The 27,441-nt window shown below is 48.6% G+C and overlaps 1 protein-coding gene across 4 annotated transcripts in view; it reads left to right on the top strand.

Annotated features, from left to right (window-relative positions):
• LOC135898293 (ABC transporter G family member 23-like) overlaps positions 1-27,441 on the top strand; it is a 222,863-nt gene that overhangs the window by 152,047 nt on the left and 43,375 nt on the right. For 3 of the 4 annotated variants that reach the window (XM_065427162.2, XM_065427161.2, XM_065427163.2), the window contains 3 exons: positions 2,369-2,481; positions 15,178-15,248; positions 16,526-16,614. In XM_065427162.2, the coding sequence (XP_065283234.1) occupies positions 2,369-2,481; positions 15,178-15,248; positions 16,526-16,614 (273 nt within the window). The remainder of the gene's footprint in view (positions 1-2,368; positions 2,482-15,177; positions 15,249-16,525; positions 16,615-27,441) is intronic. The other variant, XM_065427164.2, reaches the window with a different exon arrangement.

Here is a 27,441-nt window from a genome sequence, read left to right as displayed (position 1 = left end):
ATAGGTCGTGTCTTCTTCAATAAGCAATATTAGGAGAAACATGTATGGTCGCACCACCGTGAGTGCTCGTTAATCTATTGCAGTATTCCGATGTATAGTTCGGGAAGCAATACAAATTTTTGTCGTCGTCAGGTAACCAAGTTTCAGTAATGCAATTAGTTAAAACGAACTAGTTAGCGATGCGCGGAAATTATTGATTGCATCGAAGTGCTCACGAAGACTCCTCGCGTTAAAATGAATTATGGAATGAAATCCGCTTACACAGGAATTCACTTGATGGGGTTTCAGTACGGAAGCCGTAACTGTTGTGTCAATTGGTTAAACAATGAGCTCTAGTCTATTTTGGTTAGGTCAGATTCGTCTAGAATGCGCATAACTTTGCTGTTAGTAGTCTTCCTAGCCTTGATTTGGCAGTTGTCCGTCCAAAGGAACATTCAGTTCCTTTCTTACTTCAGAGTTAGGGCCTTGGAAAAGAGAGCCTTGTTAGATGGGGTCAGATGCTCGCTTACATTGCAGTAAATGAGATAGAAAATTCAATGTCATAAAGACAGAGCTTGGCTTTACGCGTTTTGCTCACAAAATCAGCTCTCTTAGTTCTGGAACAGAATCGAGCAATAATATTTTTCTTGTCGTTAGTTCTGGTTGGAACGCGATGAACAATGTCCACATCGCTAGGCGATACGGGACAGCCAATTTGATCACTGTACTGTTTTTTATTATTGTGATACAGTCCTCTCCTTGGGAGCGGGGAATGCCCTTGATCTCGGCATTGCCAAGACGAGAGTACTGTCCAAGCTCCTCCATCTCGCGAGTCAATGACTGGTTCTGAGATTTCAATTGTTTGTTCTCAACAATTAGGGTAGCATTTTGGCTACGCAGGTCTTCTGCAAGGACGTTCAAGTGCTCCGCAATTGTATTCAAGGAATCAACTTCTCTTTTTTAGCTCGACAACATCGATCCCAGACTCCTTCATTCTTAGCAAGATCTTACCAAAGACGCGTTCATGCGTTTTAGCCATGTTGTTAATCTTAACTTCCAACTCCTCAATTTCTTTTCGGTAGTTCTGCATTCGTCGGCATGGTATGCGTATTACACAGAAACTCGGATATAAAAAGAGAGGAAATACAAACGCTGTGTTTTCGAGCATGTGAAATCTAAAATGGAAAGAGGCAACGAAAACAGTTTAGCATTTGCTCTCACCTGTGAAATTAAAATACCCTCAGAATTCTCAAAAAATACAGATCAAGAAAAAGTCAAAAAGACACAAATGGAAAAATTTCTGACCTATAGTAAGAAGTTATTGTCAGCAAAAACTAAAAAAACAGCCTTCGAGAAAAAAGGAATAAGAAAGTCACTGACAAATACATGCGCTAGAAGTACAATTAACAGCGTTCTGCGACTACTGCAATAAATAATACAGAGTGTTGCTGAAACTAAGCAAGCAGCAGGCGGCAAAACGGCTTCATGGATATGTGAAGTAAATCAAATCTTGACTTGGTAAGAACAAATCAAACGTACCCGTGAATGCAGTGTCAGCGATTATCCCATGTTTGGCATATTTGTTTAAGAGCGCTGCTGGTTGTAGTCATAGGGACTGGTTTCCGTAATTTGTGCGGCATAATCGCTGAAGCCAAGGACCCTAAATTCTTGTGTTGTAGAATGCTGTGTTGTGTCGCTTTGCTAAACGAAAGGAACCGATAATGTGAGTGCTATTGGTTTTATTGACGAAACGGTAAGCACAGGAAAGACGGAATGCGTAGATAAATTCCACCTTTGGTATTTTAAGTGCGTTAAAATAAGCAGATGTATGAGTAGAATATGAAACGGTAGCAATTGCACGAACTGCGCTTTTCGGACATAGACTGAATTTCTTACTGTTATCTAATGACGTGTAGCCCCATACAAGGTGGGAATAATTTAGTGTTGATAAGAATAATCCATTGTAAATCAAACATTTAACTTTTACTGGTAGTATTTGGCGATCTTTATTAATCAGTCCGGTGACGCAATTTAATCTGTTGCAGACATTTTCCACTTACTTCTTCCATTATAGTGTCTCTGAAAACGTAACTCCCAACGCCTTAACCTCGTTAACAATACTAACTACATCATTATCCAGATATAAGGTTTCTGTCAATTCAAGAACTGTTTGCTTAGTGCGATAAAATATAGCCTGTGTTTTTTTCTTGTGTTGATTTTCAAGCAATTCTTTTTTGACCAATTTATTACCTGTTGTTTTTAGGCGACCACATGCTTGATGATGTCAGCAAACAATCCGGTGCGCGTAGACGCTGTAATTCGTGAGCGCCCAACATGCTGGCGCAGAGTGTTGTAACCTTGGAACGGGGCCATGTTTTGGTGCGCGCAGACTACACCATCCGCAACACCCTGCAGTTCGAGATCGTCGAGGCGCACAGCAGGTACCTGAAGCTGCTCTCGTACAACTTGACCAGCTTGAACTTCTCCGTCCAGACGATACGGGTGAGCGGTGACTGCAGAGACCACTGCGCCGCCAACGTTGTCCGCTAGTCGGCGGCCCTGTCACACCGTGGCGACAGCTCGCGGTGTGACAGGGTGTGTGCGTGTGTGTGTGTGTGCGTGTGTGTGTGTGTGTCTTTTCTTGTAATGGCTAAATGCCTTTCTAGGCTCATGGTGAAGCTTGCGTCAACAGACCGGACCGCCAGATTGTCTGCCGAAGCGTCATCACGCCATATGAGGAGAGATTAAAGAATAAAAAATTATTGATAGTGACAGTTGAGGAATGATAACGTTATAATAAGATTGGTAGAGGATAATATTGACTAGCAATGAGAAATCATGACTACTAATGACTTGTAATGACTACTGATGACTATGATATGACCAACATGTTTAACGACCGCTTGTATTGACTAGAATTGATTACAAATTACTAAAAATACTTAGTATAGTGAGCAGTAATGACTCGTAATGACTCGTGGTGGGCCCGGTAGCTGCGCGACAGTGCAGTCTACTAATCCGCTGCTTTTCATGATGCAGGTGTTTGCTCTCGCCGACCGCCTACTTCTAACCGTTCCACCGTCTGCCTCATGTGGATCTGTGCCTTCCGCGAACCTGCCCTACCACAATCAACACATCTCGGATCAACCCGCAACGTCATCAGAGCTGCATGCGCCATTACTGCCATCAGTCTACCGCATCTCGGATCATCAGTGGACAACCCCATCGCCAGGAACATCATCCGCTGCTGCTACAAAACGCGTGCGCTCATCGCCACCACTCTGTGGGCCCGGTAGCTGCGCGACAGTGCAGTCTACTAATCCGCTGCTTTTCATGATGCAGGTGTTTGCTCTCGCCGTCCGCCTACTTCTAACCGTTCCACCGTCTGCCTCATGTGGATCTGTGCCTTCCGCGAACCTGCCTTACCACAATCAACACATCTCGGATCAACCCGCAACGTCATCAGAGCTGCATGCGCCATTACTGCCATCAGTCTACCGCATCTCGGATCATCAGTGGACAACCCCATCGCCAGGAACATCATCCGCTGCTGCTACAAAACGCGTGCGCTCATCGCCACCACTCTGTGGGCCCGGTAGCTGCGCGACAGTGCAGTCTACTAATCCGCTACTTTTCATGATGCAGGTTGGTGATAAATTTTCTCTGTTCGCTAAAAAAAGTAGTAACCTTTTCCTGATGCAGCTACCGAGCCCTCAGTGCTGTGCCTGTATTGTTGCCGAATGTTCGCATGTTATTCGTATTCTATTGCTATTGTCGGGTGACGTAGAAACTAACCCAGGCCCCGACCGTTTCGCCACAGTACTTGCCGAGCTCCAGAAACTAACTGCCGGGCAAACCGCGTTATTGTCTGATTTACAAGACATTAAACAACAGCTGAAAACTACTGACACAACATTGGCCGACCTAACCAAACGCATGGACGCTCTGGAATCCCACTACACTACCCTTTCTGCTCTCCACTCTGAAATAGGCACCCTGAAAACTTTAACAACCGAACTTACCTGCAAGGTCGACAAACTGGAAGCACGAGTGGACGACGCAGAAAATCGCTCCCGTCGTAACAATCTCATTTTTTACAATGTTCCGGACACTAACCCCGCTGAAACCTTTGCAGACTCTGAACAAACCGTCATTCGCCATTGCTCTCAACAACTAGGCTTTGACATCGACCCTCATTTAATAGAGCGTGCTCACCGTCTCGGGCGTCACTCATCTAATCGTACTAGGCCTATCATAGTAAAATTCACATCGTCCAAAACTAAAGAAAGCATTCTATCATGTGGTTATAAACTTAAAGGCACGAACTACAGCATTGGTGAGGACTTTTCCGCTTCTGTCCGTAACACTCGCAAAAATCTTGTAGCCTATGCCAGATCGGTATCCGATAAGTTCTCCCTGCGCTTCAAAACTTTGCACATTGGTCCGAAACGCTACACATTCGATGAAGCTTCACAAACAGTAAAAGAAGTGAAATAGCAATCATCTCACCGTCAATCGACAGGCCATTCTAAGCATGTTCAACAACAAGCACTTTCATTGTCAGCTATTTTTTCTAACGTGCGCAGCTTCATTTCAAAACGCGACATTATTTCAAATATCGTCTCATCTTCCGCCAGCAACCTACTAATTTTGACGGAAACGTGGCTAAACAGCGACATCTGTGATAGTGAAGTCCTTGCCGACCTGCCTAATTTCCGTGTCTTCCGCAAGGATCGCCCAGATAGGAGGGGAGGGGGAGTACTGATTGCAACCAGACATGAACTATCATGTACAACCACTAATATTTCATCAGACATAGAAATGTTATGGGTCTTATGTCACGCTTCACCTCAGTCCGTTTTGATTGGCGTTTGCTACAGGCCTCCTAACAGTCCGGATTTCCCCACAAAACTGAATAATGCAATAAATGAAATTAAAACGAAGCATCCAAACACCTGTACTCTTTTATTTGGAGACTTCAATTTCCCGAGTATTGATTGGCATAATCTAACTACCACAGGTAACAGAGATGCTAACGAATTTCTTGATGTTTGCCTTAATTTTAATCTTGTTCAAATTATATCGGAGCCAACCCGTGTAACTGAGGACTGCGCTAACATTCTCGACCTAATATTAACGGATAATCCGGAATACGTTCATTCCATCACGCATCTACCAGGCGTCAGCGATCACCAAGTCATACAAGCCGACTTCACCATTAAACCATTTTCACGGACAACTAGCAAACGTACCATCCGGCTTTATGATAAAGGAAACTATACTGCCTTAAATAATGAACTTCGCACATTCTTACCCCGTTTTCAGTCTGACTTTAATCAAAGAACTATCCACGATAACTGGCACTTGTTTAAGACAAAAATTGAAGGTTTGGTTGACAGGTTTATTCCGAGCATAATTATAAGAACTAACCCCCTAAACCCTTGGTTCACAAACTCACTAAAACGCCTTGAAAACAAAAAGAAGCGTCTTTTTCGTTCAGCCAAGTTGCGGCCTAGTCAGAACGCTTGGGACAAGTATTATGCAGCGGAAAAAACTTACCTACAAAATGTGCGAGAAGCCAAGCACTCTTTCTTTCATTATGACCTGCCAAACATGTTGTCTACTAACCCCCGTAGGTTCTGGCAAGTCATTAATCCCCAGAATACACGCACAATTTCCCTCACCGATGCATCAGGTGAAACTATCCGTGAATCCGAATGCGCCAACATTTTTAACGCAGCGTTTTCATCCGCGTTTACTAATGAAATCGATCCGGTTGTTTCTTCAAACCTCGCAATTATTCAGGATACAATGCCTTCGCTTGTATTTTCTTCAGAAGGGATTTTGTCCCTAATAGAAAACTTAAAGCTTTCATCCTCTGCTGGCATTGACAACATCAACGCTAAGATTCTGCAGAACACCAAAGATACATGTTCATCCCTGTTGTGCATGTTATTCACTCAGTCACTCCTCACAGGCCAACTGCCCAAAGAATGGAAACAAGGGAAGGTCGTTCCAGTCCACAAATCAGGTAACAAGAACTCGCCTCTAAATTACCGTCCCATTTCTCTAACTAGTATTCCCTGCAAAATCATGGAACACGTCATCTATACTCACATCATGACATTTCTCGACTCGAATAACTTTTTCAATCCTGCCCAGCACGGGTTTCGCCGTGGTTACTCCTGCGAGACTCAGCTTGCCGCTTTCTTACACGATCTGCACTCTAACCTTGATTGTAATCTTCAGTCTGACGTAATATTTTTAGATTTTGCTAAAGCCTTTGACAAAGTGCCCCATAAACGCCTTCTTATAAAGCTTTCCCGCTTAAATTTTGACCCTAATATACTAAAGTGGATTGAAGAATTCTTGACTAATCGTTCACAATTCGTCACCATTAATAATAGGAATTCTAATTCAGTCTCTGTAACTTCAGGCGTCCCACAAGGATCCGTGCTGGGCCCGCTACTTTTCCTAATATGCATAAATGATTTACCATTAAACGTAACATCTAGCATACGTATGTTCGCGGATGACTGTGTGATATATCGTGTTATTAATTCCACCGCTGACCAATCTTCTCTTCAAAGTGATCTTGATGCAGTCCAGGACTGGTGTAACGAGTGGCTAATGGAACTTAACCCGCGTAAGTGTAAATATTTGTCCATTCACCGTCGCCGTAATTCCCTCCTATTTCCTTATGTAATATCTGAAGTTCCGGTAGAACTAGTTCATTCATACAAGTATTTAGGAGTAACAATTTCGAGCGATCTTTCCTGGAATCCTCATGTTACTAACCTAATATCATCCGCGAACAGGACTTTAGGATTTTTAAAACGCCATCTGCATCACGCTCCTCAACATGTAAAATTGTTAGCCTACAAATCATTTGTCAGGTCAAAACTAGAATTTGCATCGCCTATTTGGAATCCTCATCAGGCATACCTAATTAATGATCTTGAATCTGTACAAAATCGCGCCGCTCGTTTCATCCACTCATCATATTCCTTTGACATCAGCGTTTCCTCCTTAAAAACTGCATCCGCATTATCCCCCTTATCGCTCCGTCGTCGCATTGCCAGCCTAGCTTTATTTCACAAATTCTTTCATAGCCATATGCGCATCCCACCTTATATCCTTCCTCCTACACGCATATCTCACCGCACCAGCCATCAGCTACAGGTTGCCCGTCCACGCGCACGCACTGTCACGTTTTCAAATTCTTTTTTTCTTCGCACAGCTGCAGACTGGAACGGCCTTCCTAACGACGTTGCTGTCATTATGTGCCCATCCAAGTTCACCGAAAATGTAAAAAACTTCCTGTTATTGTGACTATGTATTTTTATTCTTGCCACCCCTTATGTAACGCTCCATTTATTGGAGCCTTTAAGGTAATAAAATGAAATGAAATGAAATGAAATAATGACTGAAATGACTTGTAATCACTAGTAATGACTGGGAAAGGACCAATATGTCAAACGACAACTTGCAGCGACTGAAATTATTCAGAAATGACTAAAAATGCTTAACAATGAGCAGTAATGAAAAATAATGACTGAAATGACTTGTAGTGATGACTATAATGACTATGATATGACCAACTTGTCTAAGGACGGCTTGTAGTGAGCACAATTGATCACAAATTACTAAAAATGCTTAGTAGTGAGCAGTAGTGACTAAAAGAAAGAAGAGAAAGGGAAGAGGCAAAGAGAAAGAGGCGAATGATAAGAGGAGGAAGAGTATGCTTTCGCCGTTTTTCTCCTCGGAGAGATCTTAAGAGGCCCTGTAATATTCTTCATCCATTTTCATTTGAATTAATTTATCATTTCTGTAATTCAATTAGTAAGTGCAAGTAATTTTCCTTGTGTTGTTCTTGGTGCCTTTGTTTGTTGGCTTCTCATGTAGCGACAATTTGGAAGACAACAAGCAATTAACAGTATCAGGCAAATACGACGGAGAAACAAAATGACAGTAGCAGAGCTGACTTCCATATAGTATTTTTCCGTATGGACAAGGTATATGTTCACAAATGAAGCAACCAAAAACTAGGGGGTCACCTACGCAGCTCTTATCGTACGTAAATGCAAGACCATTGTCACTGAGTGTGTCGCTAAGTTACGTCGCTGAGTTAAGTGTTGCGGCGAAATCTTGCTGAGTTTCTTGCTGCTGCGTTGTTTCCGAGTGTAATGTTGCTGCTTATGAGGCCGCAGCAACGCAATAAGACAGACCGGCCTTATTGCGATCTCTCAGCCGAGTTTTATTTGTGAAGTTTTCTTTCTTTCTTTTTTCCTTTTCATTTTTGCCGTGTGCGGAGGTTACTTCCGGGGATTCGGGGGGGTGCACGCTGCCTCGCTGCAGCTCGCCGTTGTTGTGCTCGTTTCTGGACGAAGGATGCACGCGTGCGCTTATGGAATGCCTCTTGTCGACGCCGCGGAGATGGCGACCAAACCACCGTTGACAAGCGACTATGTGTCGCGTCTTCGTCCGTTCAACGACCTCGAGCAGACCAATGAGACGTGTTCTGGGACCCGAAACTCTAATGGGGTCATTGCCCATGTGCAACCTACTAATTACTTTAAAGAGCCTACGATGAACACCGTTCACCCCGGTTTCGCGTGAAATTGCACCTTCATTGCGTCGAGGGCGGGTCGAAGGTTGGGCACCAGAGGCGGAGTCCGGCGGCGCCACGGATGGTATTTCGCAGACTGTGCGACAGTTCCAATCGGCCGAGAAGGAGGACACTGAATTCCCTCGATGAGCGAAAGTGGGAAATGAACTGCGTCAAAAGGCGGAGTGTTGAAAGATGTGCTCGGACATGTGAAGACTCTGGCATCTGTACTGTGTTTCGAGAATCATGGAGCCGGTCTTGTGAACCGTCATCCTTCAAACCGTCAAACCTGGTGCTCGACAAGGCACCAGCCGTGGAACCTTCCGTGGCCGCTCGGGACTTCCGATCACCGTGCTCGCCCCGCGGCCGCTCGCCCGCATCGTCGTGGGTGGCGAACGCCGCGTCGCGACGGCCTCGCGCTTTGTTGGCCGTGAACGGACGCCTCTGGCCACGCTTTGCTGTCTCGCCCTATGGACGACCCGCTGGTCCATAACCGAAGAGGTGAATTAAACTGTATAGTTTTGATTGCCAGCTGGATTACGGCGCTGGCAGTAATCCAGCTGGTATTAGTATCGAAAAGAGTTGAACGGCGCAATATTTAAACAGGGATTCGCTGTCAAGATTCGTGTAGTATGAAAACGTGCACGTAAGTTTCTGTGAATGCAGGCGCGAATGCCTGTGTTGCCAAATTTCGAAGGGGAGGCTGTGTACAACCTTACTGAGAGTGCGAGTTGAAAGAAAGAAGAAATGTAATTCTACTACGCAACACACAAAACTAATTTTGTGGGTCGCGCACGGCTGTCATGAAGTTGAGTACAGCGCAAGCCCGTTTGTTTAACAAATTCAAGCACTATACATCAGAATAGGGAGTCAGTAGAACACTAATACACCTTTGCATTCTGGCAAGAACTATTTGCCCAACCACCACTGCGATGTGGGCAAAAATAATAAAATATGTACGTAACAGTACCACGAACGCCTATTATGTATATCGAACGTAGTTCTTTCTTTTTCATCACAGCTCGAAAATACGCGTGCGCAAAATACAATCTAATGCTTAGTAAGTCGTACAAAGAGGACTTAAAATGGTCATAAAGTACGTGCATACAAAAAGTACGCCACAACCGCAATTAGTCGTACGCACATAGCATAAACGAAAAAAAAAACGATTCTGGCAGAAGTACGGTATGCAAATCGACGAGTTATCATCCTGACTTTGGCAAGGTGATCACTCACCGACCTTTGATGAGCAATTGCCTTGTCATCTTCACTGTGGACGAATATCCTTTTCATATATTTACAGAGCTTATCATTGTAATAATATGCCATGTTCAAAAAGTACCACGAGACAATCGCAACTTTAACTTAATACAAAGCGGCTTGACTAAAACAAAGAACGAAAAAAGAAAATAGTGCGCAGAGTCTCAGTTGATACTTATAACACTGGGGATTTGCGCAAATGGATTAAATACATAATCTAGCCCCATTTGAGCTAACTCCCACGGTTACTTGGACCACATAAAACTGCAGGTTTGAAACGTGACAGAAACTGTTAACCTGGCAGAAAATCCTTGCAGCAGTCCGCACTCTCTGCCAGACCAAACTTAACGCAGTGTCTCATTCGACATGTGGTTTCTCAGATCATTCTTTGTTAACGAAACCTGGCTGAACAAGAAGTTTTCTACAGCTGATTTCGAAACAGGCAGCACAAGTAGGGGCAAAGCGAGCTCGACAGCAGCGCAAACATTGGATTCCCGCCAGCACTGTTTTTTTTTTCATTAAAAACCACGGGTGAAAATGACGTGCCACGACATGCGTACGTATACTTGAGCTGTTGCGCAAGTGCAAATAATGTTTGCTGTACAGCAGCCGGAACGGAACACGCAGTCAACAGCTGTCAACCGCACTGTTTTTCTTATTGAATCACGTGGCAACCAGCAGCTGATGGCGCCGAAACCAAAAAACAAAGAATAGAGCTTAGCGCTGGAATCACATATAAACATGGCAGCCATGATTTACCGTCAACCTTCCAGCGCCGACATTGCCTAAAAACACAGCCTTCGGTATTGCCTGCGTATCTTTGTAGCAGCAATGAGCTTCGAGTTTTCATAAACCGGTGTTTCCGAATTTTGTCAGTGTTGGCCGGGTCCTCTGGACTCTGGAAGTCCTTAAGACAAAATTAGCCCAAATATAGCCATGTAGCCAACTCAGAATTTTCGACGCCAACCCGTATAAAAAGTAGCCCAATTTGGCTATGATCAGCAGAATCTGGCAACCCTGTAAGTTCGGAGAGATTCAATTTCCACAGCGCCGACGGTGGCGCCCACTTCTACAATGCACCGTGCAGTGAATCGCCTACCAGGCAGAGCCCCACCACGTGCACAGCCTCGAAGATATTCGTAACGATCGCCTGTTGCGACGTTGGCGCGGTGGTTAACGCTCGGCTAGTAGTGGAGGTAGGGTGGAGAAGCCAATCTTCACTGTGGCCACTTTAAAAAAATATGGATGAAGACGACGTGGTTTGTGTGCCGTTTACACCTGTCACGGCTTTCTGACGACGGCGGGGTCGCACGATGGGCGAAATAACGCTCTCGCATTAAAAAAACTAGATGCCATAATCGCAGCTAATCACACAAAGCAGAACAAAGAAACATGTGACTATGTTGCCTAACTGGCAATGTTTCCACATGTAAAGATAGGGAATAGTAGCTCCTTTATTCATGAACAAGGGGCCCTACAACGTAACAGTATTCGAACGTGTTTTTATTCCAATCTCCTGACGTCAAATTTGCGTAACCACTGACGCGAGCATCGGGCGGTGACCCGTACGGTTGTCTGAACAGACCACTCAAACGCTCTCCTCGTAAATAGGCGTTCACTTTTGTTTCCTTTAAAAACGAACAATATTGCCTACAGTGAGCGCCTTGTCTTATCTAATTGGCTGACATGAGGCGAAGGGTATGCTCAAGTATAGAGGGATTCAATGAGGCCGAGCCAGTGCACTGAAAATTGATAACCGGATGAAGAGGGTGGTGCCCGCGTCTGCGATTGGTCGGCTTTCCCTCACTTAGCTTGAGATGGCTGGTCGAAAGTCGCGGTGGCATGCAACGGAAGGTTAAGAATGTCGCTAAAGTGGATCCTTAGCAAAGAAGAGTTGGTAGAGAGAGGTCGTAAACGTAACAAAAATGCCCGAAAACGTTACACGGCCACGCAAGAAGTTTTATTGTACGTTAATAAACACACGCCCTGCGGCAGGTGGGAGTAGTCAATGCCAGAGCGATCGGCGGCAGCCATCTTTTATTCCTTTCGGAACGGGGCAGCCTGCGGCTGTTCAGGAAAGAAAAAATCAGTTTTGTTCAGCATGTTAATGCATCTTTAACGCGTACACGTCATTGTGACGCGGTGAGTTTTTGCGGTTTTGTGATGTCGTGTGACAGGCAGGTGAAGTGGGTGGGTGCTAATGGCGAAAAGGCGTCGAGTCAGAAGTAACTATTCTTCTTCCATTCGGTCCAATGGTGCATAATGAGTGTGTACACGTCATATCGGGTGGGGAGCTGTAGCGGTTTTCGTGGCGTCGCGTGACAGACAGGCGAGGGGGGGGGGCGGGGCGTTCAAACAAGTGTTTCACCAATCGCCGAGGGCTGATTGCGGAACTGGAATAGAAAAGTTCGGAATAGCTTTACGCTAGAGCCCCCAAAGTGAGAGTAAGCTGACGCATGTGTCGTATGCTCACAGTCACCATGTGTTACGAAACAGCGCGTATCCACGTTTTCCTTGAAAGAGCGTTTATATACCCCTTGAGCAAGCGCTGGTTGTGTTTGCCTCTGGACTCCTTGTTGCTGCATCATGAATGGGCCGTGAGCAAGAGCATAGTTGCGGGGCTTGTGGATAAACTTGTCCCGCCTCTCATCTTCTTTTGAACCGCGCGTACATGCATGCTTCTCCGGAATGCGTGTGCTCTTCCCAGTTCAGCCACATGCCGCATGTGGTTCACCTCTACCAGGCCAAGCGGACCGTTCCAGTAGCGACAAGGATCAGGGAGGTAGCGGGCGTCAGCCTGCTGCCGGTGGTTGGCGGGGACCACTTAATGTACCGATGTGCTTATGAAAGGGTGCGCAGGTCGGGTCAGAAGCCGCAACTGCTTTGAGACGCACTCACATTCCATTAGCGACCGCCGAGTGTTCGGCGGTGAGTGAGTGAGTGAGTGAAACAACTTTATTTTGTCCACTACAGGCGTAAGTAAACTCCACGCCACCTGGCTAGGCCCACTCGGGGACCATCAGGTGGAACCTGACGGCCCTGTCGCGAGCCCTCTGGACTGCCAGGATTTGAGAGGTCGGATCCTGGGCCCTAATTAGCTTCATCATTTCCTCGTGAGTGAAAGGGGGACCGGCAGAGGCGCAGCCCCACAGGACATGTTCGAAGTCCGCACAATCACCACACAGAGGGCAGTCCAGGCTTGGGAACCGTTCGGGGTACATTGTGTGCAGCGCCGCGGGGCTCGGGTAAGTGCTTGTTTGCAGAAGTCTGAGAGTGACTGCCTGGGCCCTGCACAGCGAGGAGTGCGGCGAAGGTAGGACTCTTCTTGACAGATAATTGTATTTGCAGATTTCGTTGTACGAGCAGAGAGGCTCGGGTCGCCCAGGAGAGGACGCGTTGCCCGGCGCACGGTCAGTCAAACCTCGTGCAGCCGAGTGCGCCTCCTCGTTGGAGTTGATCGAGGCACCCTCAATGGTTCCAAGGTGCGCAGGGAACCAGGCCAAAGAGTGATGTTTCATGTCTTTGGCACTTCGGATGATACGCAGGGCCTGGGGAGCCACCATTCCCATCTGAAAGGCCCTGACAGCGGCCTTGGAATCCGAATAAATCGTGTCATGTACACTGTCCGTCAATGCAAGAGCAATAGCAACTTGCTCTGCAACGCTGGAATTAGAAGTGCGGACGGTAGCGCAGCTAAGGATTTTAGAATCACAGTCGATGACCACTGAGGAGAAGGCCTCTTCTTGAACGTACGAAGCAGCGTCTACGAAGCATGTTCGGTCCTTGTTCAAGCGGGCACTGGCGAGCAGAGCTTTACCGCTGGCTCGTCTTCGTCCTTCGTTGTAGGTGGGATGCATATTTCGTGGCGTCCGGTGTATGTAAATCTTGGACCTGACGTCGCTGGGCAGCTTCACAGCGTCGAGACTGACGACCATGGGGTTACGTCCCAGCTTGCCAAGTATGGCTAGGCCCGCTGGGGTTTGGGAGTACCGTAGCTGGCCGGTAATATTGGTGCGTGGTCTCCGCGGGCCGAACGCGTCTCCGCCAGCATCTCGCGGATGCATCCGGAAGAGTTTGACTGCTCGGAGCCAAAGCATTGCGCGTTACATTGGCGAATGGTCGCTGGTAGCTACATTTCCGCGACGAAAATCGCCACTTCACGGGCAAGAGCAGGAAGGGTCGTCGTGACAAATTTGTTGGCAAGTGCTACTTTAACATTCTGCTGAAAACGGCGATATATACTACGCAAATTGAAAACGAAACAGTGGAGACCAACAGTGTCACATGAACACAGTTCCCGCACTATGTCTTTCGGGGCTCTCAGCGTTTATGCGCTCATCTTGCTTTGTTATTTCATTAAACGTCCTTAAGTGACGAATGTTCCTGAATTTTTGGATAGAACCTACAGATTCATTCCATAAGTTTTAGCCACCAACATCTGCAAAGGTTTGTATGTCTAGAACAGTAATAATGGTGGCGGCAAGTGGGGATGCCAAACGCGGTGCGTGGGCGCCTATCACGGGTCCCGACAGTGCAGTCCGCGCACTGCAGCGAGATTCACTGGGACGCGCATTCTGGCGTCATTGTTAAGAAGACACTCAGAGCTTGCGATGCTGGTCTGACCATTTTCTCTGTTTGGATCCATCTTCTGCTCGTTCAAAAAAAAAAGAAATCAAGTCTAACTGTTGCGCATAATTGGTCAACAGTGACAGCTACACTTCCAAAATTGTATTTAGACATACTATACTGAAAGAATTGCGGAAGTACAGGCGCGTTTGTAGCTGTTCATTTATGGTGTTCGCAACGCATGCTGACACCTGCCTACATAAACAGCTCTCATACCCAGTGATTTTATTTGCACGAAGAAGTCAATATATACGCCGTAGAATAAGACAATTCAAAGTACCATCATCTATATACAGACACTACCGGCATCTGTCTGTGCGATTGTATGTAAGCCGAACATTCCGCCACTTTACCGCAACTGCCGTGGTCAGAACACATTGCTAAGCGAAAATGTATTGAGTGAACTTTTAACACTAAAAATAGCCTACTTGGATTACGTCAATACCAATGAATCAGCTGCTCACGCGGACATCATCTCAAAGAAAAAAAACTAATCAATTCATTCACTAATTAGTATAATTACAATAGTTAGCTCCTTAATCATGAAATCGCAAAGCCTAGAAACACAGGACAAAAGCTGCTGTGTCCTTGTGCTGTCCTGGCTTTGCCCTGTGCCTAGCTTGCGCTCTTCAATAGGGAGCAGCATGGTACTGTTTAATGTAGCGGCTGACTCTGCTGTTGTGTGCACCCTTCTGTCTGTGCAGTTCACGGATCCTTTCTACAACGCCTTCGACTTCACGTTCCGGGAGTTCATGAGTCCTGGCATCATCGTTTCGTAAGTGGCCTGCGAATGCCACGTAGCTGAATATAACCAACCTACTGTTGTTTGCCATCGCTTGGAGATGGCCAGAATTTTTTTCATTACCCCTAATTAGATAATTCGTCTTAAATAATTAGTCTACTTCGCAAATATTGCAATTATATGAAAAGTGTCAATGAGAGAATTGTAGAACAACATGAGAAACTCCCGACAAAGCTTTTGGTTGCTAATTTTAATGTAATGATAATATTTGAGAAGTTGAATAATTAATGAGGACTACTTATGTAATTACGTAGAATTAAAAAATATAATCTGAGTACTCCGAGGGCAAACAACATTGCCTTGGTTCTGTCGAGCTACGTGGCATTTACATATTTTGAAACTCTGTCTGCAGTTAGTTGGGACACCCTGTATAGCAGCGCCCCTCGAGAGGTGCATATCGCTGATACACGCACTTAGCACTCGTTGTGACTGCTCTAGAAATACACATCCACTGGGGCCGACTGCGCTAGTGGATAGTGCAAGATTAGCATAAATTTGTGCTTTCTATTGGGAAAGCTCCTTTAACCTGGTACCACACAATTCACTGAGACTATTTTTGTTCGCCTATAGTCGCCTACTATTTCTTGCTCTCCTTCCAAGTTGTCTCCTTTCGAAGTGCATCTTTCAGCTTCACGTAAAATTGTGGATAATCTATATTCTTGTACATACCTGCGCGGTTGCGTATTCATGTCCACCTCACGTGGCTATGCATACGCTGTGCATATACTGTACGTCTACTGTGCACTCAAATGCATAGACATTTTTAAAGGTGTTCCTTTTGAAAGAAAAAAAATGTACACACCGTTTTCCTACCTGTAATTATAATTTCTACCGTAAAGACGTAACTATGCGCCTTGGATGAGATGTCGTGCTGAAGTGGGAGCTACGTGGGGCACTCCTTACTTCGCACATTTCAAAAATAACTAAGAAGGATTAGTCGTTAGCTCCAGAACAAACTCCACGCTTAAGCAAGCCACGAGGATCAAATTGTGGTCCATTGCTTAAAACGAGAGAAATAGGAGGGGACACCGCTCTGGGTGCCGCTGACCCTATAGTGACGCCACTGCTCGGTGCGTACAGTCATTTGCAGTTTGGTGGGTCATGCGAACGCACTTTTGCAGTGACTCCTTAGGAGCGGTTGGTTCCTGGCTGTAAATACTTATCATTGGGCAGCGCGCATAAACGTTGCTTCCTTGGTTTAGTGGGAGCGGCTTTCTTGGATGACGTCGTTTCTGCTCCTCTGCCCAAAGGACGCTGTTCGCCATGTCCATGTCCCTGACGGCGCTCTTGCTCGTCGCCGAGAACCAGGAGGGAATCCGGGGACGCTCTGTCGTGGCCGGTACGTTATCGCTCTTTCACCCGAGAACGAAATAATTTACACCTCGTGCCTGCCCATTTCTGCTTTATCGACGAGCCAATCAGTTGATCGAGGATGATATGCGCCGTGTGTCTGAATTTGCCGTGCAGTCTCGGGCGATAGCGGCGCGCGGCGGTTCGCGATTACGCTGCAGCTATTTGGCGTCTGGACGCGCGCCAACATCTCCGCGCTATGTGTTCTGTGCTTATGGAAGACAAAGCTGTCGGCGCCAAGGGCACGCGTGACGGCGCTCCCGAAAAACAGCAGTCCCAGCCAGTGGCGTAGCTAGGTCGTCTGGCACCCGGGGCCCATAGGTCTTCTGTCACCCCCCCCCCCGGCTATTGTCGAGGAAGGCGAGGATATCAAGTTCCGGGTGTCTTCAGACGTATATGACACCCCTCCCCCCCCCCTCCGGCCCCTTGCACCCGGGGCCCACGGCCCCCCGGCCCCCCCTGTTGCTACGCCACTGGTCCCAGCTTAACTCGTCACCGCGTCGGGCTTTTCTGTCGAAGAGTTACGATTGAGAAAGAGCATCATTTTGAAACGTAAAACATTATGCGTTCTATATTATGCGTATGGGGCACGTTTATCACGTACGATAATCTAAGCTGGGGGCTCAGAGTTCCGTCGTTTTAGTCAATGATGCGTTTGAGGTTTTGCGCAGTCCTTGTGACTAACGTATCGGTGGTGGTGGTGGTGGTGGGTTGTAGCAAAAAGGTGTTTTGTAACATACGCTCTCGCGGCACCTTTCGGCCGTTTCGCTGAAGTATCAGCTTCAATTGTATTTAATTTTTAATGCATTAGCATTCATAGGATGCTTAGGTTCAATTGCGTTTAATTTTAATGCATTAGCGTTCATAGGATGCTTACGCACTTTTCAGGGTCTGTCTGTCTGTCTGTCTGTCTGTCTGTCTGTCTGTCTGTCTGTCTGTCTGTCTGTCTGTCTGTCTGTCTGTCTGTCTGTCTGTCTGTCTGTCTGTCTGTCTGTCTGTCTGTCTGTCTGTCTGTCTGTCTGTCTGTCTGTCTGTCTGTCTGTCTGTCTGTCTGTCTGTCTGTCTGTCTGTCTGTCTGTCTGTCTGTCTGTCTGTCTGTCTGTCTGTCTGTCTGTCTGTCTGTCTGTCTGTCTGTCTGTCTGTCTGTCTGTCTGTCTGTCTGTCTGTCTGTCTGTCTGTCTGTCTGTCTGTCTGTCTGTCTGTCTGTCTGTCTGTCTGTCTGTCTGTCTGTCTGTCTGTCTGTCTGTCTGTCTGTCTGTCTGTCTGTCTGTCTGTCTGTCTGTCTGTCTGTCTGTCTGTCTGTCTGTCTGTCTGTCTGTCTGTCTGTCTGTCTGTCTGTCTGTCTGTCTGTCTGTCTGTCTGTCTGTCTGTCTGTCTGTCTGTCTGTCTGTCTGTCTGTCTGTCTGTCTGTCTGTCTGTCTGTCTGTCTGTCTGTCTGTCTGTCTGTCTGTCTGTCTGTCTGTCTGTCTGTCTGTCTGTCTGTCTGTCTGTCTGTCTGTCTGTCTGTCTGTCTGTCTGTCTGTCTGTCTGTCTGTCTGTCTGTCTGTCTGTCTGTCTGTCTGTCTGTCTGTCTGTCTGTCTGTCTGTCTGTCTGTCTGTCTGTCTGTCTGTCTGTCTGTCTGTCTGTCTGTCTGTCTGTCTGTCTGTCTGTCTGTCTGTCTGTCTGTCTGTCTGTCTGTCTGTCTGTCTGTCTGTCTGTCTGTCTGTCTGTCTGTCTGTGTAAGCGTTTTCCCGCCTATAGCTTGGTCACTGGTTAGTCAGTGGTCGAATGGGTAGCGTATTGTGCTGTTGTGCGGGTGTAAGAGGGTTCGAAACCAACACTTCGACCAACTTGGGTCATTGAATATGTGCCAGTAGGTGTGTGCGCTCTTCAATGAACGCTTTTGCCGCCAACTTGGGTAACTAGTTAGGTGCCACTGATAACCTGCCACTCTTAAATTACGAAATAGATCTCCCATGTTGAGTGGAATCCAGCGGCGGTGACTTTCGCCGCTGACATTCACGACAGCCTTTAACATATTGTTTGACGCTCGCCGAAAGCCCGGGCTAGTGATGCATCTCGCGCACTCTGGCGAGCGTTCGTTAGGAGCCTAGGTGGCCAGATGTCGGCTCGTCATGGCAAGTGAAAAGGACGTCATCCCGCAAGTCTTTTGGGACCACCAGGAGGTAGGCTTGGTCATTCGAACGGGCGTTTTCTTTTCTTTTTTTTCTTGTGTAAAGCACATTATCGCATTGTCACAATGGTTCCTCAAGGACAGCAACCGGACGCATTAGGAGGCTTCGCCACAAGTGCACTGGGTATGTGCCGCTCTTGAATGAACATCTCGCAGCTTTTGCGTCACTGAGTGCGCCGCAAGCGAGGAAACAATTCTCTGGATTCAGAGACACCGGCGCGCCGTGCTTCTCCTATTGGAGGCCACGCGCGGACTTCTCGGCAGTGTCATTAGGTGGTGTCCAGAAAACCCGGTTGCTGCATGATGGCTGTTCCACATGCTGCGACTGGAGCGAAAAAATCCGCGCATTCGCGCGCGTCGCATTCCGATTCTTAGAGAAGTCATTTCACAAGATTGCGATTTCAGCACTGTGGCTGGTGCGACGCCCACGCTTGCTCGCTACCAGATTTTGTGGCACACGCCGAATAATTTTGCAAATGTTATAAAAAAAACCTGTGCAATGTGATATTACTTCGCCGTCTTTAATAGCAGCAAATAATACGCGCGTTTTGTAACGACTTCGTAGTTCAGGTCGCTAATGCGGCGCAGCACTTTGTATGGGCCATAATACCCGCCGAGCAACTTTTCACCAAGGCCACGGCGGCGAGCGGGAGTCCACACCCACACTTGGTCGCTGGGGTTGTAGCATACTTGTCTGTGGCGGATGTTATAACGCCGCGCATCTGCGTGCTGCTGCTGAACGATGTGCAGCCGCGCAAGCTGGTGAGCTTCCTCAGCGCGCTGGGCAAAGTCTTCGGCGTCAGCAGTTACAAGCTCGTCGTCCTGGCACGGCAGCATAGCGTCTAGCATCGTCTGAACTTCGCGGCCGTAAAGGAGACGGAACGGGGGGGTGTAAAGCGCGTGGTTTCTTGTATGGGGCTATTGTACGCGAAGGTCACGTAAGGCAAAATATGATCCCATATTTCTACATACAGATCATGTACGTGATGGTCTTGTTTAGTCGCTCCGTAAGTCTGTTGGACTGCGGATGGTAAGCAGTCGTCTTTCGATGCCTGGTGTTGCTCAGTTGAAAAAATTCGTGCATGAGCTGTGCTGTGAATGCTGTCCTTCTGTCTGTGATTGCAATGGACGGCGCACCATGGCGCAATACAATGGGGCACATAAAGAACTGCCCAACCTCAGAAGCAGTGGCTCGTGGGAACGCCTCCGTCTCGGCATAGCGGGTTAAATAGTCAGTCGCGACAATCGCGCGCATGTTGCTTTCAGTCGAGAGAGGTAAAAGCCCAAGAATATCCAAGCCGACTTGATCGAATGGTTCATGAGGTAGTTGGATAGGTTGCAATAACCTGGCAGGCTTTGGGGGCGGTGACTTTCGCCGCTGACATCCACGGCAGCCTTTAACATATTGTGTGACGCTCGCCGAAAGCCCGGGCCAGTGATGCATCTCGCGCACTCTGGCGAGCGTTCGTTACGAGCCTAGGTGGCCAGATGTCGGCTCGTCATGGCAAGCGAAAAGGACGTCATCCCGCAAGTCTTTTGGGACCACCAGGAGGTAGGCTCGGTCATTCGAACGGGCGTTTTCTTTTCTTTTTTTTCTTGTGTAAAGCACATTGTCGCATAGACAGAAAGCCGTCAATGCGCGACATAGATGGTGCGGAATGGTTGTTTCTGGCCATGATAGGTCGATGATAGGTCGATGATAGGTGGAATTTCAGCGCCGCCACGCTGCCGTCTTATCAAGTCTGATGCAGTATAGGCGCCCAGGAAGCTGTCATCGTTTTCTGACTCTCGACTGAGAGATTTGGCGGGTGCACGTGACAGTCCGTCAGCGTCTTCGTGCTTGCGGCCAGACTTGTAAACGATAGTGACATCAAATTCCTGTAGCCGCAAGCTCCACCTTGCCATTGGTTCTGAAGAATCGCGTATGTTTGACAATCAACACAGGGCATGGTGGTCTGTCACCACTTTGTAATCACGGCCGTAAACATAAGGAGGAGGAGGAAACTTTGTGATCGCCCACAGAACCGCGAGACACTCTTTTTCTGTGGTAGAATAGTTCGGCTCAGCACGGGACAGCGAGCGGCTAGCGTAAGCTATTACTCTTTCAATGCCGTCTTGACGTTGGACGAGTACTGCGCCAAGACCATTGTTACTTGTGTCAGCATGCACCCCGGTGTCAGCGTCGTCGTCAAAATGTGCCAGGACGGGTGCTGCCTGCATGTGTTGACGCAGTTCAGCGAAGGCCGTTTGTTGCTCACTCGTCCAGGTAACTGGCATGTCATCCCTTGTAAGGCGAGCCAGGTGTTCCGCTAACTGAGAGAAGTTTTCAATGAAACGGTGATAATACGCACTCAGGCCTAGGAAACGCCGCATGGCCTTCTTGTCGGCCGGAGGAGGAATTTCTGCTACCGCGGAGAGCTTGTCGGGATCGGCTCGAACTCCTCTGGTGCTTACGACGTGTCCGAGAAACTTGAGCTCTTCGTAACCGAAGTGGCACTTCTCACGTATAAACCAGAAATCAGCCGCACGTATCGCTTCTAGCACATTCCGCAAGCGATGAAGATGTTGCTCAAATGTTTCATAAGAGACTATTACGTCATCAAGGTACGCGAGACAAGTCTGCCACTTCGGTTCAGTGAGTACGGTATCCATCATTCGCTGGAAAGTAGCTGGGGCTGAACACAAGCCAAAGGGGAGCACTCTAAATTCGTACAGGCCGTCGGGAGTCGCAAAGAAAGTTTTCTCGTTCGTCTACCTCAATCTGCCAGTATCCGCTTTTCAAATCGAGTGGCGAAACGTGGCAGTGGGTACACGTCCTGTTTAGTTACGTTGTTGAGCTTCCTGTAGTTGACGCAGAAGCGTAGCGTTCCGTCTTTCTTTGTGACAAGAACGACCGGAGACGACCATGAGCTCTTTGGAAGGTTTGATAGCGCCGTCTTCAAGCATCTCTTTTACTTGCAGACGAATCGCTTCTCGTCGTTCCGCCGACAGGCGGTAGGGCTGCTGGAGTATCGGACGTGCGTCGTCGCATGTTATGATCCTGTGCTTTGTCATTGAAGTCTGGCGTACCTTAGATGAATTTGCGAAGCGTACCCAGAATTCAAGCAAGAGCTTGGGCAGTGCTGGCTGGTTGTCTTTCGATAGCTCTGAATTAATGTCGATGTTGCCCAGTGACTTTGTCAGGCATCCCCACGGCTTCAGAAGCAAAACATTCGGCCACGTTCTCTATTTCGTCGGCAAACGCAATCGAAGTACCGCGGGAAAGGTGGCGGTAGGGCTGCTGGAGTATCGGACGTGCGTCCTCGCATGTGATGATCCTGTGCTTTGTCATTGAAGTCTGGCGTACCTTAGATGAATTTGCGAAGCGTACCCAGAATTCAAGCAAGAGCTTGGGCAGTGCTGCCTGGTTGTCTTTCGATAGCTCTGAATTAATGTCGATGTTGCCCAGTGACTTTGTCAGGCATCCCCACGGCTTCAGAAGCAAAACATTCGGCCACGTTCTCTATTTCGTCGGCAAACGCAATCGAAGTACCGCGGGAAAAGTGGCGATGGCTCTTTGCTGAAGTTGGTGACAAGCAAGTGAGCGTGGCCACGACTAAGCTGTAGCACACTCCTAACCGCACAAACACTTTGCGTCAGTAAATACGATAAGTTGCTCTGCGACCACTTCGCCTTCGCGCGTTCCACCGCACATAACTTCGACTAGGACACTGGCTCGTGGAGGAAGCGTAACGCCTTCGACGGAAACACGAAGGGTGTCGTCACGTCGGTTGTCGTCGTATCCGTCGATTGCTCGATCGGCCGAGAAGGTGACTACTCATCCCTGTAGGTCAATAACAGCGCCGTATTCTTGCAGAAAGTCAACCCCGAGAATGACGTCACGGGAGAATTCCCGCAAGACAAGCCAGCTAGCCACAAACGCCGATCCTCGAATCCGAACAATAGCCGTGCAGGTTCCCAGTGGAGTAGCGACGTGACCACCATGTGTCCGCATCTGCGAGCCATGCCAAGGGGTAATTACTTTCGTAAGAAGCGTCGCCATCTTCCCGCTCAAGATAGAAAAGTCCGCACCGGTATCCCATAAAGCGCTAACCGCGTAACCATCGATCACCACCAGTATGTCGAGCAAAAGCCGGTCATTCTGTTCAGCTGCAGTTGACATCGAATCGGTGCCCGTCCTTGTTCGCGTCGATCGGAGGTCTTCAGCGCGTCCACTCCCAGCAGCCTCGCCCCCAAAGGTTGCTGTATATATAGTTGGTTTTCCTGGCGGGGACTTGGCGATCTTGCGCTCGAATATCACTGGGGCGGTGGTGAAAATTGCTCGGTAGGCGTGGCGTGCGCTGTTGAACCAGATAATCTTCAATATCCCGTGGTCGCTGGCCAGGTCTAGGTGGCGGCGAGTAGGCGGAAAAGCCCCGCAGCCCTATACTTTGGTTGTGCACTAACGGTACAAATGATCTGCGTCACCGCAGTGTAAGCACAGAGGACGGCGGTCCGGTGTGCGCCAAACTTCCGACTTCCGAGGGGTCATGCGTCGATCGTCGGCGTAATGCGCTGGCTGCTCCGGCTGAAGCATAGCAGGAGGGCCGGCAGGGGGAAACGCTGGAGGAGTGCGTCGTTCTGCGATGTAGTGTACCGGCTGGTCTGGTGAAAGTGCAACCGGGTGAGCGGCGTGATCAAAAAACGGGGGTGGTGAAGCAGGGAGCCTGAGGGCTTCCGCATAGGTCGCACGCCGGTGTTCAGTCGGTGCAAGCGCGGTGTTAACGAGAGGAAAGGTGGAGCGGAGCCCCTGGTGCACTTCATCTTTTACAACACTCGAAACGGAGCCTGTGACACGCCGTAAACCTGCATTTCTTGGCGCACAACGGTGCGGATGAGTTCTTGGAGGTTGTCGTCGTTGCCTCCGCTGACCGCGAAAATATCGGAATGAGAAGTCGCGTTCACTTGCCACTCGTCGTAGTTCGATCGCTGCTGAAGCATCTTCTCCATACTGACAGCCTCAGATAAAAAGTCGGTGACAGTCTTCGGAGGGCACCGCACAAGCTAACTCCTCGCATCAGGTGATGCAACTTGTTGTCAGCGGCCATTCCTGGGTCTGCTCGTCTGAAGAAGCCCGTCATGTCTTCGACGAACGTGGTGACACTTTCGTTGGGAAGCTGGACGCGGGCCTGAATTGTATGTTCTGCTCGTTCCCGGCGGTCAGCACTGACGTAGGTGTCTAGGAGCTGACGGCGGAACTCAGGCCACGACGTCAGTTGCTCCTCACGGTTTGTAAACTACGTACGCGCCATCCTCCAGAGCTGACGGCAGAACTCAGGCCACGACGTCAGTTGCTCCTCACGGTTTGTAAACCACGTACGCGCCATCCTCCAGAGCTGACGGCAAAACTCAGGCCACGACGTCAGTTGCTCCTCATGCTTTGGAAAGCACGTAAGCGCCATCTTACTCCAGGCAAAAATACACGTTTCTAAGTTTAGTCGCATCGTCCCATTCGTTGTACTCGGCCATGCGCTCAGTCACCCATCTAGTCTTCGAACATGTCGCCATGGAACGACTTTGGAACCTGTGGGTTCTGAAGTGTGTACCTGGTCGTCATCTCGCCGTGTTGTCTTCCGGAGGGAGTCCCCTGGTCATACGGCTGGCCCGAGAGACGGGAGTCTCGATTGGTACTGGGCTAGTATTTCCGCTTCCAGGAGGGATCTGCGGCATGAGTTAGAAATACCCAGCACATCCAGCACTTTGTCACGTATCTTCAAAGAGGACTCGCGACGTTTAATACAGGCAGCTGGCTCCCGAAAACCACGGCGGTGGGACCTAGCTATCGAGCGGGCGGGGGTAGCCCGCGCGCTTCTTCCTGCTTGTTCTTCTTGCCTCTTGCACTGAGCCCACTACTGCAGGTGGCAATATATACATACTGTACTGAAGGCACTGGGCAGTGGGCATACTGCTTGTGAAAGTGAAGACAACGAGAATTGCTGGCTTCCCCGTTTCGCCATAGTACCGACCTGTTGAAGCCTACCACTACAACCTAGAACTAGTGCTGCTAAGCAAACACCCCCGTTGTATTTGGTGGAGGTGCTGGGTATAACAAGCAACCACTTGCGGCCGCTCGAATTGTAGTTGCGGTGGTACAGCAAGTTATCCCGAATGATGAAGTGTGCGGCTTGACGACGGAGCGTCCGAGAGATCGGCGCTGGCGACTGCCTGAACATCATGAACAGCAGGTTGCCATTATCCCTCAAAAGAAAAGTGTATAATAGCTGTGTCTTACCAGTACTCACCCACGGGGCAGAAACCTGGAGGCTTACGAAAAGGGTTCTACTCAAATTGAGGACGACGCAACAAGCTATGGAAAGAAGAATGATAGGTGTAACGTTAAGGGATAAGAAAAGAGCAGATTGGGTGAGGGAACAAACGCGAGTTAATGACATCTTACTTGAAATCAAGAAAAAGAAATGGGAATGGGCAGGACATGTAAAGAGGAGGGAAGATAACCGATGGTCATTAAGGGTTACGGACTGGATTCCAAGGGAAGGGAAGCGTAGCAGGGGGCGGCAGAAAGTTAGGTGGGCGGATGAGATTAAGAAGTCTGCAGGGACGGCATGGCCACAATTAGTACATGACCGGGGTTGTTGGAGAAATATGGGAGAGGCCTTCGCCCTGCAGTGGGCGTAACCACGCTGATGATGATGATGATGACTGCCTAGACAGGAAGTCAATAAGCGAAGAGATCCATGGGTCCTTGCGCTGCTCGGATGGCATGTCGGAAATATTGAGGGCAAATGCTCCGCAGGTGGAAATAGGCGAGGGGACAGGACCAGAGGGCAGGGGGGACCGGGATAGAGCGTCTGTGTCTGAAAGCTTTTGGCCTGAGCGATAAACAACGCGGATGTCGTACTCTTGTAGGCGCTATGTCCAACGGGCGAGCCGACCAGTTGGATCTTTTAGTGAAGGTAACCAGCATAGGGCATGATGGTCGGTCACGATGTCAAATGGACGCCCGTACACATAAGGACGAAATTTTCCTATAGCCCAAATGATGGCCAGACATTCCTTCTCAGTAACCGAGTAGTTCGCCTCGGCTTTGGTAAGTGTGTGACTGGCATACGCGAAGACCTACTCTTCGAAGCCGTCCTTGCGTTGTGCAAGAACAGTGCCGAGCCCGACACCGCTAGCATCTGTATGGATCTCAGTTGGAGAAGAGGGATCGAAGTGTCGCGATATTGGAGGAGAGGTGAGAACGCGTCGCAGTTCTCGGAATGCGTCATGGCACGCCGGGGTCCAGGCTGACAGGTCAGAACTTCCGGTGAGAAGCTGCGTCAAGGGGGCGATGATAGAGGCAAAGTTACGGACGAAGCATCGGAAATATGAGCAAAGGCCGATGAAGCTGCGAAGCTCTTTCATGGTGGTTGGTTTAGGAAACTCGGATACGGCGCTAAGTTTCGTGGGGTCCGGGAGGATACTGTGCTTTGAAACTACGTGGCCAAGAATAGTAAGCGTGTGAGCGCCGAAATGGCATTTCTTCAGATTTAGTTGCAGGCCTGCCGTGGAGAGGCACGCAAGGACTTGCTCAAGGTGGCTGAGGTGCGACGCAAAGTCAGTGGAAAAACTACAATGTCATCTAAATAACAGAGCCACGTTCTCCACTTCAGCCCTCGAAGAACGCTGTCCATAATTCGCTCGAAAGTAGCAGGCGCGTTGCAGAGGCCGAACGGCATGACGGTAAATTCATATAGCACATCAGCTGTTACAAAGGCTGCCTTTTTGGCGATCGGCCTCTGCCCTCGGCACTTGCCAGTGCCCGGAGCGCAGATCCAGCGAGGAAAAGAATTCCGCTCCCTGCAGACTGTCCAAGGCATCGTCGATGCGCGGCAGAGGATAGGCATCTTTGCGCGTTATTCTGTTAAGGCGGCGATAGTCGACGCAGAACCGAATGGAACCATCTTTTTTTTAACAAGGACAACCGGAGATGCCCATGGGCTGTTAGAGAGCTGGATGATGCCACGCTCTTCAACGTGCTGGTCGATGATACGGCGTTCAGCAGCCGACACACGATATGGACGCTGGCGCAATGGTGTTTGTTGACCGGTGTCGATACGGTGAACGACTGTGGACGCTCGACCAAAGGATGGTTGGTCAACGTCAAATGAGGCACGAAAACGTTGAAGGAGCTTGATGATTTCTGTGTACTGCTCAGGTGTGAATTCTGCGTAGACGGCACGAGCGAAGACGTCTACAGGGGCATCGGTCGCGGCGGGAGGAGTGACGGCACAAATCGGAAGTGATTCCGTATCACCAAGCATGGTAGCCGAGAGAACGTAATCGAAAGTTTCAGAGGTACCCAGGCACTCGCCGCGGAGTAGGAATGATGGGCAGGCGGATGGATTGCACACGTAAAGGGCAGCAGAACCTTCGCAAAAAGTGACGACGGAAGCAGAAAGTTCCGGCGGCGCGCACAAGTGGCTGATGGCGTAAACAGAACAGATGAGTTCGCAGCAGAGTTACATAACACAGGGACCAGAGCGGCGGAGAAAGGTTCTATATTGTCAGAGGCGGCAACAACTTTAGGAGAATAATGGTCGTCAGGGCCAAAGCACGGTACTGATAACGTAAGTTCGGCACGAGCGCAGTCGATAAGAGCT

Source organism: Dermacentor albipictus, chromosome 5 (genome assembly GCF_038994185.2).
Source record: "Dermacentor albipictus isolate Rhodes 1998 colony chromosome 5, USDA_Dalb.pri_finalv2, whole genome shotgun sequence".
Taxonomy (NCBI): domain Eukaryota; kingdom Metazoa; phylum Arthropoda; class Arachnida; order Ixodida; family Ixodidae; genus Dermacentor; species Dermacentor albipictus.
The sequence above is the reverse complement of the archived record's forward strand: the minus strand, read 5'-3'. Positions and strand labels throughout refer to the sequence as shown.